General features: G+C 46.9%; 1 protein-coding gene across 5 annotated transcripts in view; it reads right to left on the bottom strand.

Annotated features, from left to right (window-relative positions):
- Positions 1 to 394: 394 nt before the first annotated feature.
- LOC117368357 (dimethylaniline monooxygenase [N-oxide-forming] 5-like) overlaps positions 395 to 11574 on the bottom strand; it is a 34464-nt gene continuing 23284 nt past the window's right edge. For 2 of the 5 annotated variants that reach the window (XM_033961943.1, XM_033961942.1), the window contains exons 7-9: positions 10397 to 10752; positions 4732 to 4804; positions 395 to 1357 (exon numbers count right to left, since the gene is read on the bottom strand). In XM_033961943.1, the coding sequence (XP_033817834.1) occupies positions 1009 to 1357; positions 4732 to 4804; positions 10397 to 10752 (778 nt within the window). In that variant the 3' untranslated portion in view covers positions 395 to 1008. The remainder of the gene's footprint in view (positions 1358 to 4731; positions 4805 to 10396; positions 10753 to 11574) is intronic. The other 3 variants (XM_033961944.1, XR_004540949.1, XM_033961945.1) reach the window with 3 other exon arrangements.

The following is an 11574-nucleotide window of genomic DNA, read 5'->3' as shown; positions in this document are numbered from 1 at the left end:
TAGCCTCCAGACCATCACCACCTGGCCGCCTGGCATAGGAAAGCCTAGTCGTCCAGCCCAGAGGCAGCTTAAGTTATCTTGGGGGTGGGTTAGGGACCCATGGAGAGGAGGACCCATGCCCATAAGCCCCTGTAATCACTGCATTGATACTTAAACATGTGCACTCCCCTATACATCCCCAAAACCCTTTGTACTGGCATATAAGTGGCTCCTGCAGCCATAAGGGCTATTGGGGTGGTAGATAAGTGGGTCTAGGGGATTCTGGAGGTGGTTTGGGGAGCTGTAGTGAGGAGAAGCCATGGCACCCTTTTTGTGTCGTTCACAGCAGTGCCCTGTAAGGTACCCCACTATTTAGGTGGCATATCTGGGTGTGCAGTCCATCACTTTGCAGACCCTTCCCACGTCCAACAGGGCTTGTTCTAGGCGTTTTGGACTTGGGCAGAAAGTTGGACGGAAATGTGGTATAAAGATGGATGATTTAGCGGCTTGGACGATCAGATCGGCAGGACGTATAATTAGTGTGGATGAGACCTGGGCTGAGCTTACTCCCAAGGGAATGGCTCCCGATCCTCCGAACTGTTGAAGCAGGCTGGTCATATTGGAATCAAGCAAAGCAGGTGTGTGTGGGCTACAGACCTCTAACCTGAGAGTCTGGGTCTTCTCGCAGCCATAGATGTCTCAGGGGAACCAAGAGCCTCTGCTCGGTTAAAAACCCCAAACAATAATTAGAAAATAAACTCAAGCGTGTAGAAAGACTGATGGGAGGCAGAGCGGAATATATAAATGAGGCTTTCTACACACTTCGCAGTCAAAATTGATGTCGCTATTGGCCAAGATTGATGTTCTTACTGAACTAGAATTTTAAACATTCTATCAGATTTCAAATTGAAAATAAATCTGCTGAACGATGAAATGCTTTTGAAGATCCCATAAGATCCAATTTTCTTTGCTTATTTTTATACCATGATGATAAGAAAGAGAGATTTTGAAGAAAGTTAATCTAGTTGTCTAAAAACCATAAAAGTACAATGCAGCAAAGAGGACAATAAGCCCGAGTAGTTTCAACCACACTGGTACTGATGACTGATTCACATTTTTAGTTATGATGCGAGTTCTTGTTGGCTTCATAGCTCGGTCCCACTGGGTAAGGATGGCTTGTCTGGCTCCATTCCACTTCCCTGGTCCGGTTAGACGAAACTGATATGGTGTACAAGGGCCAAAGAAAACCTCTTTAGCCAATTTTGTGTCTGTGAGAAAGAGGCTTCGAATGTTGGGTTTGACACCCACCTGTATGGCCAATTCATCCATATAGTCTACATAGTCTACTTGCAGAGTGTGCCGATTGCTAGTCACATATCTGAAAAAAGAAGAAAACACATAAATTAACTCATAAGATGTGTGATCCTGAAAAGAATGTAAATTGATATTCTCCCAATCTTCTCATTTTCTTATATATGCATAAATCATTAGGATGGTCCAAAAAATTAATTTGTGCACAAAAAGAGTTCCAACATAACTGCAGTAATTGTGGATAACCAGAAAAACAAGAGATACTGCAGGAGCGATATACAAAATTACATTACATTACATTAGTGATTTTTATTCCGCCATTACCTTGCGGTTCAATGCGGATTACAGAAGAGGATTTCTGGACATGTCCAGAGGTGTTACAGAGTAGAGCGGGTTGCTTCAGAGGATTGAAATGTTTCATACGGTGTTAATTAGTCTTCATGGATTTCTTGAATAGCAGGGTTTTTATTTCTTTTCTAAAAATTTTGTAGTCTGGGGTCACGTTTAGTAGATTGGAGAGTTGGTAGTCTAGTTTTGCTGCCTGTGTGGCTAGAAGGCCATCGTATAGTTTTTTCCATTTGATGTCTCTAATTGGAGGGTATGTGAATGGTGTCTGGGTTCTCCTGTGTCTGGTTGTGGTAGTCAAGTCTTTATTGAGATCAATACCCATTGTGTAGATGTGGTGCCAACTATATGATGGGCTGACTGGGGACAAACAAGTCTTCCTCAGGGATCCACGAGCATAATTCTGCAAACATCTCAGAAGACATCCTGAAGCAAGGAGGCGATCCTGAGCTTTACTCGCTGCTTTCCAGCTTTGGAAAAGATCAGAATAATCTTGCAGCGTATTGATCCAGGATTACCTCTCATCCGGCAACCAGTCAGCCTTATGCACCTGGGCCAGAGCCTTAGATGTATCTGTGGAGGGACCTGAGGCTTTGATTGGCCCAGGTTGCTTAAGGCCCCTCCTATGGGTGGGGGTCTTATGCATCTAAAGGCCAATCAGAGTCCTGATTGCATCCAGGGAGGAGTCTAAGGCTCTGATTGGCCCAGATGCATAAGGCACTACCCGTAGGAAGGGCCTAAAACAACCTGGGCCAATCAGAGCCTCAGACCCCTCCTCAAATGCATCTAAGACTCTGATTGGCCTAGACACCTGATTGGCTCTGACTGGCTCCTCTCTGGATGCAACCGGTACTCTAATTGGCCCACCCACAGGAGGGGCCATACACAACCTGGTCCAATCAGACACTCAGGCCCCTCCTTGGTGCATCCCAGGATGCACCAGGGAGGGGAAGGCCCACCATTTTGAAGAGGCGGGCCTGCTGGTCAGAGGAGTAGGCATCCTTCCGGCCAGCCATCTGAAAATAAGGTAAGGGGAGGGGTTGTGTGGTGGCGGGAGAACATGGGCAACTCTCCTGCTGCTGAGGGAAGTTGAGGGGTGTTGGATGGCAGTTTCAGTGGTATGAAATGAAATGAAAAAGTGTCAAGAAAAGTGTGGAATAACTTGTTAAGTTTCATGGCTCCACATCACTCTCTTCTTGGTTGGGCTGAGAACGTTTCAGCGGCCCCTCGTACCTAGCCAGTTAGGTTTTTAGGATACCCACAATGAATATGCATGAGAAAAATCTGTATTCATTCTATGCAAATCCATCTCATTCATATTCATGCTGAATATCCTGAAAACTGGCTGGCTAGGTGAGAATCCCTGGTCTAGCATAAACATAAATGGTCCAAACATGTACAAATAAATATCACAAAAAGTCAGTGTAACAGTCAACCACTTTAATTGCAGAGGTCAAGGTGATTTCACTGCAGCTGGCAGATTTGAAGACATTTATAGATTGCAACTGCAAGTCGATTGATTCAGTGTTTGAGATCTTTAGAGTTGCTGATGTCAGAGAAGTGACTATCTTACAAATTCACTTAGAAGACCTGAAATTTCTTTGTAGCAAGCAGTGTATTAAATGAATAATACTGGATGAAATGCAAAGCAGTGGCGTAACGAAGGAGAGAGGTGCACGGGGTTGTGGTACCCTTCCCCCATCCTCTTCTCCGCTCCCCATCCCCTCCTGCCCCTTCCCTTCCTACATACCTCTAACGTTCCCGGTGTGAGCAGCAACCCCCCAACCAGCTGCTGGCGCCAGTGTTGGCTCTTCCTCTGACATCACTTCCTAGGGACAAGTCCAGGAAGTGATGTCAGAGAAAGAGCTGACACTGCCAGGAATGTTAAAGAGGGAAGGGGAAGGAAAGGAGCGCATGCAGTAGTGTGTGTGTGGGGGGGCGCCCCCTCCAAGATGGCACCCAAGGTGGATTGTCTTTCCCCCCACCCCCCACTACACCACTAATGGAAAGTATTCCAGTATTCAACAAGATGTTATGAAGACATTACATTACATTACAGATTTCTATTCCGCCATTACCTTTCGGTTCAAAGCGGATTACAAAAAGAGTTATGGAAGAAGGGTTACAATGTTAGATCAGAGAAGGTTTCCAAGAGAGGGAAAAGTAGGATCTGGGGTTAGGGAGGGGATGGTAAGAGGGGGGTTAAGCTTTATCATGGTATTAAGCTTTATTAAGGGATTTCTTGAAGAGTATCATTTTTATTTCCTTTCTGAACATCTTATAGTCTGGGGTTGTTGTCAATAGGTTGGAGACTTGGTTGTCTATCTTCGCTGCCTGAGTGGCCAGTAGTCCGTTGTATAGTTTTTTCCGTTTTACTTCTTTGATCGGGGGTAAGTGAATGGTAGTGAATGTGGTGAATGTGGTAGTGGTGGTTTGGATGAGGCAGTTGTTTAGGTAGGTTGGGCTGTCTCCATTTATAGTTTTAAATAGTATACAGTAGAATTTAAATTGTATTCTTTCCTGGATTGGAAGCCAATGAGAATTGATGAATGCCTCAGTAATGTGATCATGTTTTTTCAATGAATAGACGAGTCTCAGAGCTGTATTCTGAATTGTCTGTAGTTGTTTAATCATTATTGCAGGGCAGGGGAGGTAGAGGATGTTGCAATAGTCTAGGATACTTAGGATTAGAGATTGTACTAGGAGCTGAAATTGTGTTTTTTCGAAGAATTTTCGGACTTGTCTAAGGTTTCTCATAACTGCGAAAGATTTCTGTATTGTTTTGTTAATTTGTGGTTGCATGGTGCAGCCTCTGTCAATAGTCATACCTAGAAGTTTTAGGGTGGTTTGCAAAGAGTTGATTTCTAAGTTGGTTATGGTTGGGATTTTGTTATTTTCTAGGAGGATGAATTTAGTTTTGTCTGGGTTGAGTTTCAGTTTGTGGTCTTCCATCCAAGTCGTAACTGTAGCTAGAGTTCTGTGTAGTGTGTCTGACATTAAGAGCATCGGTTGGTCAAAAGGAATGAGGATGGTGATGTGACCCTGAAAAAACTATTATAGGATGTTATTACTCCTAGTAAAGGCAGAATTTCTTACCGCTTCTGCATTTCCGCCTTCTTCTGTACAATATCATGTTTCATGTTGCTTGTAGTAGGTAGCTTAGTAAGTTCTACAAAACAAAGTCTATTAGTGTAAGAAGAATCATTCTAGGAAGGAGCTGGTGTCTTTAGTTCTTTTTGGCAAAGAACATTTGTACTAATGTCTGATATTTATTTATCACATTTCGAGTCTGGATATAAACTCTGCAGGTCACAATTATACATACCCAATAAAAGCAAAACATTAAACATTCAGGGCTCCTTTTACAAAGGCACGCTAATGGTTTTAGCGCACGCTATAGCACGCGCTAATCTTGTGTGTGCGATAAAAACGCTAGCGCACCTTCGTGAAAGGAGCCCTCAATCTCATGATATCAAGAACTCGGCGCCAAATGGGGAAAAGGGTCAATTTCTGGAAAGCAGCAGAAACTAATGCTTGACGTATGGGAAACAAGGTTCAGAACGTAGAGGCTGTGTTGGATTTCGTGGTGATCACAGAGACATGGCTCATGGGCAATCATGACTGGGCTATTATCTGTTCAGGAAAGACAGGAGAAGGAGTGGCATTATACGTATGTTAAAGAACATATTAAATCCATACTATTGCAGAATCTGCAGGGTAAGGAAGAGGCAGTGGCGTACCTAGGGGGGGGGGGGGGGGGGGCGGGCCGCCCCGGGTACCAGCCCTAAGGGGGTGTTCCCGGCCTTGCCGTTCAGTCCCCCGCCACCCCCGAAGGACCGCTCGCCCCCCTGGCCTCCCCGCACCACCTATGAACAGCCGCAGCAGGATCGCGAAGTCAGCGTCAGCATCCCTGCGCTGCTTCCTACGACGCGATCCCGCCCCTCCTCTGACGTCAGAGGAGGGGCGGGACCGTGGCGCAGGAAGCAGCAGGGATCGCTGACGCTGACTTCGCGATCCTGCTGCGGCTGTTCATAGGTGGTGCGGGGAGGCCAGGGGGGCGAGCGGTCCTGCGGGGGTGGCGGGGGACTGAACGGCAAGGCCGGGAACACCCCCTTAGGGCTGGTACCCGACGCTGACTTCGCGATCCTGCTGCGGCTGTTCATAGGTGGTGCGGGGAGGCCAGGGGGGCGAGCGGTCCTTCGGGGTGGGTCGGGGCATCAGGCCTTCAGGGTGGGGCGGGCGGGCAGGCAAGCAGGCTTTCAAGGGGGAGGGGATGACAGGCAGGCAGGCAGGCCTTCAAGGGGGGACAGGCCTTCGGGGGGGGTGCAGACATTCAAGGGGTGCAGGCCTTCAAGGGGGGCAGGCAGGCCTTCAGGGGGGTGCAGACCTTCGGGGGGGGTGTAGGCCTTTGGGGGGTGCAGACCTTCAAGGGGGTGCAGGCCTTCAAGGGGGGAAAGGCAGGCAGGCCTTCAAGGGGGGGACAGGCCTACAAGGGGGGGGGACAGGCCTACAAGGGGGGGAAAGGCAGGCAGGCAGGCCTTAAAGGGGGGACAGGCCTACAAGGGGGTGGGACAGGCCTTCAAGGGGGGGACAGGCCTTCGGGGGGGGTGCAGACCTTCAAGGGGGGAAAGGCAGGCAGGCCTTCAAGGAGGGGACAGGCCTTCAAGGGGGGGTGCAGGCCTTCAAGGGGGGGTGCAGGCCTTCAAGGGGGGAAAGGCCTTCAAGGGGGGAAAGGCAGGCAGGCCTTCAAGGGGGGGACAGGCCTACAAGGGGGGGGGACAGGCCTACAAGGGGGGGGGCAGGCCTACAAGGGGGGGGGACAGGCCTTCAAGGGGGGGTGCAGGCCTTCAAGGGGGAGACAGGCCTTCAAGGGGGGGAAAGGCAGGCAGGCAGGCCTTAAAGGGGGGACAGGCCTACAAGGGGGTGGGACAGGCCTTCAAGGGGGGGACAGGCCTTCGGGGGGGTGCAGACCTTCAAGGGGTGCAGGCCTTCAAGGGGGGCAGGCAGGCCTTCAGGGGGGTGCAGACCTTCGGGGGGGGGGGGTGTAGGCCTTTGGGGGGGGGCAGACCTTCAAGGGGGTGCAGGCCTTCAAGGGGGGGTGCAGGCCTTCAAGGGGGGGTGCAGGCCTTCAAGGGGGGTGCAGGCCTTCAAGGGGGAGACAGGCCTTCAAGGGGGGGAAAGGCAGGCAGGCAGGCCTTAAAGGGGGGACAGGCCTACAAGGGGGTGGGACAGGCCTTCAAGGGGGGGACAGGCCTTCGGGGGGGTGCAGACCTTCAAGGGAGTGCAGGCCTTCGGGGGGGGGTGCAGTCCTTCAGGGGTGGGGTTTAGGCCTTCAGAGGGGGACAGACCTTCGGGTGGGAGGTAAAGTCCTTCGGGGGGTGCAGGTCTTCAGGGGTGGGGTGTAGCCCTTCGGAGGGGGGACAGACCTTCGGGGGAGGGGGGTCCTGGTTAAAAGTACACAGAGGGAGAGAGGGAAGGGGGGGTTCAAAGATACATGCATATGCCAGACTTTGGGGGTTAGAAATAATGGGTCTAAAAACAGAGGAGTGGGAGAGAGATGGTGCATAATGGGATTTAGGGAGGGAAGGAACAGAAAGGGAGAGAACTTGGAAACAGGGGATGGTGTGGAGGGGGGATAGAGATACTGGATAGGAGGATAGTTGGGAACAGAAAGGGAGAGATGGTGGATCCTGGGGTGGTGGGGAGTTGAGAAAAGGTGAATCTGTGGATGGAGACAAAAAAAAGGAAAGATGCCAGATCTCCGGGAGAGGGAAGGGAAACGGAAGGGGAGAACAGAGATGGCAGACGGATGGTTAGCACGGAGAAAGGAGACCCTGGCAAGCAAGACAACAAGAGCCTGGGACCAACAAGATTTGAATATTGATCAGAGAACAAAAGGTAGAAAAAATAATTTTATTTTCTGTTTTGTGATTACAATGTTAGATTTGAAAAGTGTACATGAGACAGCTTGAAATGGGAACTTTTCTATTTTTGTGAATGGCAAGGCTGAGTTCAGTTAAAATATATGCTTTATAAGAAAATATAATAATGTGTTTTATAAAGTTTATAAGCATTGCTGGCATACTCGGTGAGGTGTTCCTAGTGTTGGTGGTGGTGGTAGCATGTCAGTGTGTTGAGAGGAAGAGGTAGTCTGGGAAATTCTGCTGAGCAAACTCTGGGCCCATTTCCACCCCCAGTTAGTCCACTCCACTCAACTGGTTCACACACTGAGTGGGTCTTTGGGTGTTATTTCTGGGTAGTTGTTTTAGAATCTCTTCCAGTGGTTTGTCAGTATCTCCTTCTGGTCCAAGGAAGGAAACTTTGTCAACCTTAGCATTGACCTTCAGAATATGTTTGTAACAGCGCTGCTTGTGTGGCATTAGGCTATGTAGTGATCGAAAGAAAAAAACAGACCTTTGCACATTTTTGCACTATATGGTGGGTGTATGAGGAGATTCATTTCCTGCACAGTTAAGTCCATTTTTTCTACTGAATAATAGTATAGGTACAATGAAAGTAAATAGCAAAAATGTTTGAGTAGATAATTAAGGAAATCTTTTTCATATTGCTTGCTTATGGACTGGGAAAAAAGACTGTTCAAGCAAATGTCTCCAGAACTGCTTTAATGGAAAAATGTGATTTTTTTTTTTTTAAGTACTTTGTGAAATTTATTGTTGTTGTGAAATTTATTGTTATACTTTGTTTAAACTTAAAAAGCGGTGTCATTAACAGTGAATCTAATCGAAAAATCGATTCAACAGGGTGAATCGGATCGAATGAAATATTTTTCTCTGAATCGGGCAGCACTATTGGCTACCATGAGAATGGGCTACTGGGCATGATGGACCATTGGTGTGACCCAGTTAGGCTATTCTTATGTTATGTTCTCATCTGTAGGGGCCTTTGTTTTCACTTCTTATTTTAATGTATTTTTTTCCTGGGAACTTATCAGTGTTTTTTTATAATGGGAACAAAAATGGAAGAGAATTAATGTGTGTGGAATGGGGGGGGGTAACTAATTTCTTCAGCTAAATAATTCAATCCACTTCAAACAGACATAGGAGAACTCACGCACCATTCACACACCCTCCAACCAAAAACGTCAAAAGAAAAAAACTGTTCGACAACCTCCTAGCCATTCGAGCTGCAACACTTGACCCCCAACTCTACAACCTATTGACCTCGACCACAAACTACAAAACCTTAAAAAAAGAAATAAAAACCCTTCTATTAAAAAAACACATAAAACCAAACTAACATAATCAGAACTGTCCCAAGCATCACCTGCAACTACTCCATATGTACTTCTGATGTCATGACAATTCAGACATAATTTATGTTATGTTATGTTTGGAATAATGGTTACATAAATGAGGTTCAATAAAAGAAAATTTTCTGTGGGAGCATTTGTTGGAACTTCTGTTATCCTGATTTCTTCTATCTGTGGGCTTTCTTTAGCTAACCTACTTATCTGGGGCTTTCCACTTCTGCAGCTGCCCTTTTCACGGTCCACTTTGCGCTTGCACTCTCTGGGGGGGGGGGGTTGGGTCTGGGCTTGGTGGGGTAGGTGTGTCTGGTAGTTTTGTCTGGGTGGTGGCTGGGTGTTTCTTGGGTGCTTGTTGTGCGGATTGGTGTGTCTGGTGAGCGGTCTGGGTGTTGTTGCTTGTGGGGGTTTTTTTCATTATAAAATATGGCTGAGGGTCTAGTCCGGCTTATTATTCTTGTGGGTTCTGGGGTGGGATTTGTTTGCTTGCCCCAAGTTTTGGCCTTTTGTTGTGTATTGCTATGCCTCTCATTGGCAATTTTCTCTTGGGAGAGGCTTGTTCATGCTTGTTGTTGCTGTTACTCTCATTCTGTGTTCTTTTTGATAATGTATAAGTTTCTGTACAGACCATGGTTGCTTGTCTGGACCTTTTGCCATTCTCAATAAAAATACTTTGGAAAAAAAAAAAAAAGAAAATTTTCACTGCCTGTTTCTATTCTGACCATTTATTCCATTTCATGGTTATTGCAAAAAAAAAAAAAAAAAAAAATTTTACATGAGGGGGGGGGGGGGGGGGGGTGTCAAAAAATGATGGGCCCCGGGTGCCACATACCCTAGGTACGCCACTGGGAAGAGGCACTGTGGGTCACTCGAGTAAAGGGGAATGGAAAATACATTTACATTGGTGTGATATACAGGTCTCCTTCACGGACAGAAGTGGACAGACATTCAAAATATAGCTGTCAAAGGGGATGTATGTATTGCTAATAGGCGATTTTAACATGCTAGATGATGACTGGGGTCTCCTAGAAGTAGGGAAGTCCTCGATTCTCTACAGAACTGCTCCAACAGTTGATAATAGAACCTGGATTGGCCACCGTGAGACTAGTACCTGGCCAATTCCCAAAGAGTGGCAACATTCCATACAGAATCCCAAAGAATAGCAAGATTCTGGAATCCCAGAGAGTAACCAGATTCTAGAACTCCAAATAGTAGCAACATTCCATGCTATCGATCCAGGGCAATCTTTCTCAATAACAGACTATGGACTTTTCCTTCAGAAACTTGTCTTAACCTTTCTTAAAACCAGCTACGCTATCCGTTCTTACCACAACCTCTGGCAACATGTTCCAGAGCTTAACTATTCACTGAGTGAAAAAAAAAAATTCCTCCTATTGGTTTTAAAAGTATTTCCCTGTAACTTCATCAAGTGTCCCCTAGTGAAAAATCAATCCACTTGTACCCATTCTACTCCACTAATTCTTTCACTTCACTTACCCTTAAAAATTCTTGTTGCCCAGCGAGCCTGGAGTTCTGAAATAGGCATGATGGCACCAAGAGGCTGGATAAGACCAATGACAGCCACTGTTGGCTTCTCCAGATCAGGAGGGAAGATGTATTTGTACAGTGATACTTGATTGCTATGGACTTGGATAACCGACTCATCAAAGAAGGGAAAAGCAAAGTTGTATCCGGTTGCAAAGACAACAACATCAATATTCTCCTCCACTGTTCCATCGTCAAAGATGGCAGCTGTTTCAGTAAACTTCTTCACATTTGGTTTTACCAGTACTGTGCCAGAAAGGATGCGGTTTGGCAGGTCATCATTTACCATTGGGTGCTGACTAAATATCCTATACAGGTCATAAACAAACAGACAATAAAGATGAGTGCAATCTAACCCAATCCGACTTTTATAAGGGGATTTGGCATAAATGTGATAAATTTTTTCTAACTATATGTTTATTGCATATGGAGGCTTATTCCATAAGAAAGTACCTATATTTAGGCAACATGAATATACTGATTTAGTCCGATTCTATAGAAAAAAGTAGGCGCCTACCAGCGTTGTAACAAGGGAGGGAGGCGCCCCGGTTGGTGGCAACCCCCCGCCCTCATCTCTGCCCTCTTCTTCGTTCCCATCCCCTGCCGTATGTACTTGCTTCTTCCCTTACCCCGTACCTTTGAACTTTGTGGTGCGAGCAGCATCCCCAACCTGCTACCCTCGCCGGCCTTGGTTCTCCCTCCGATGTCCAGCAACCAGGAAGTGACATTACAAGGAGAGCCGTAGCTGGCACGAGCAGCAGGTAGGAGATGCTGCTAGCTGCCGGCAAAGATTTGCAGAGGTGGGTGGAGGAGAGATGTTGGCGCCCCCGCCAAGATGGCGCATAGAGGGCGGTCTGCTCCCAGCCCCATACTATGCCACTGAGACTTGGTATAACTGTGGGCTCCTGAACATGACAGGAGTAAGTTACATGTTAAGTAGGAGCTCCAACCCCCTTACATTTTGGTGCTATGCCACATCCTTGCCTATGTCCTTTTTTAATTTGCTGGCATTTAACTGCTCAAGTGTGCACACCCCCAACAGCAAACAAATGCAGAAACTCAATAATACAATTTCCCTTTAAATGTGTAATTTCCCTTTTGGCTATTGTTTTCTGTGGTTTGTCCAGTAC

The sequence above is a fragment of the Geotrypetes seraphini genome, chromosome 10, assembly GCF_902459505.1.
Source record: "Geotrypetes seraphini chromosome 10, aGeoSer1.1, whole genome shotgun sequence".
Classification (NCBI taxonomy): Eukaryota; Metazoa; Chordata; class Amphibia; order Gymnophiona; family Dermophiidae; genus Geotrypetes; species Geotrypetes seraphini.
The sequence above is the reverse complement of the archived record's forward strand: the minus strand, read 5'-3'. Positions and strand labels throughout refer to the sequence as shown.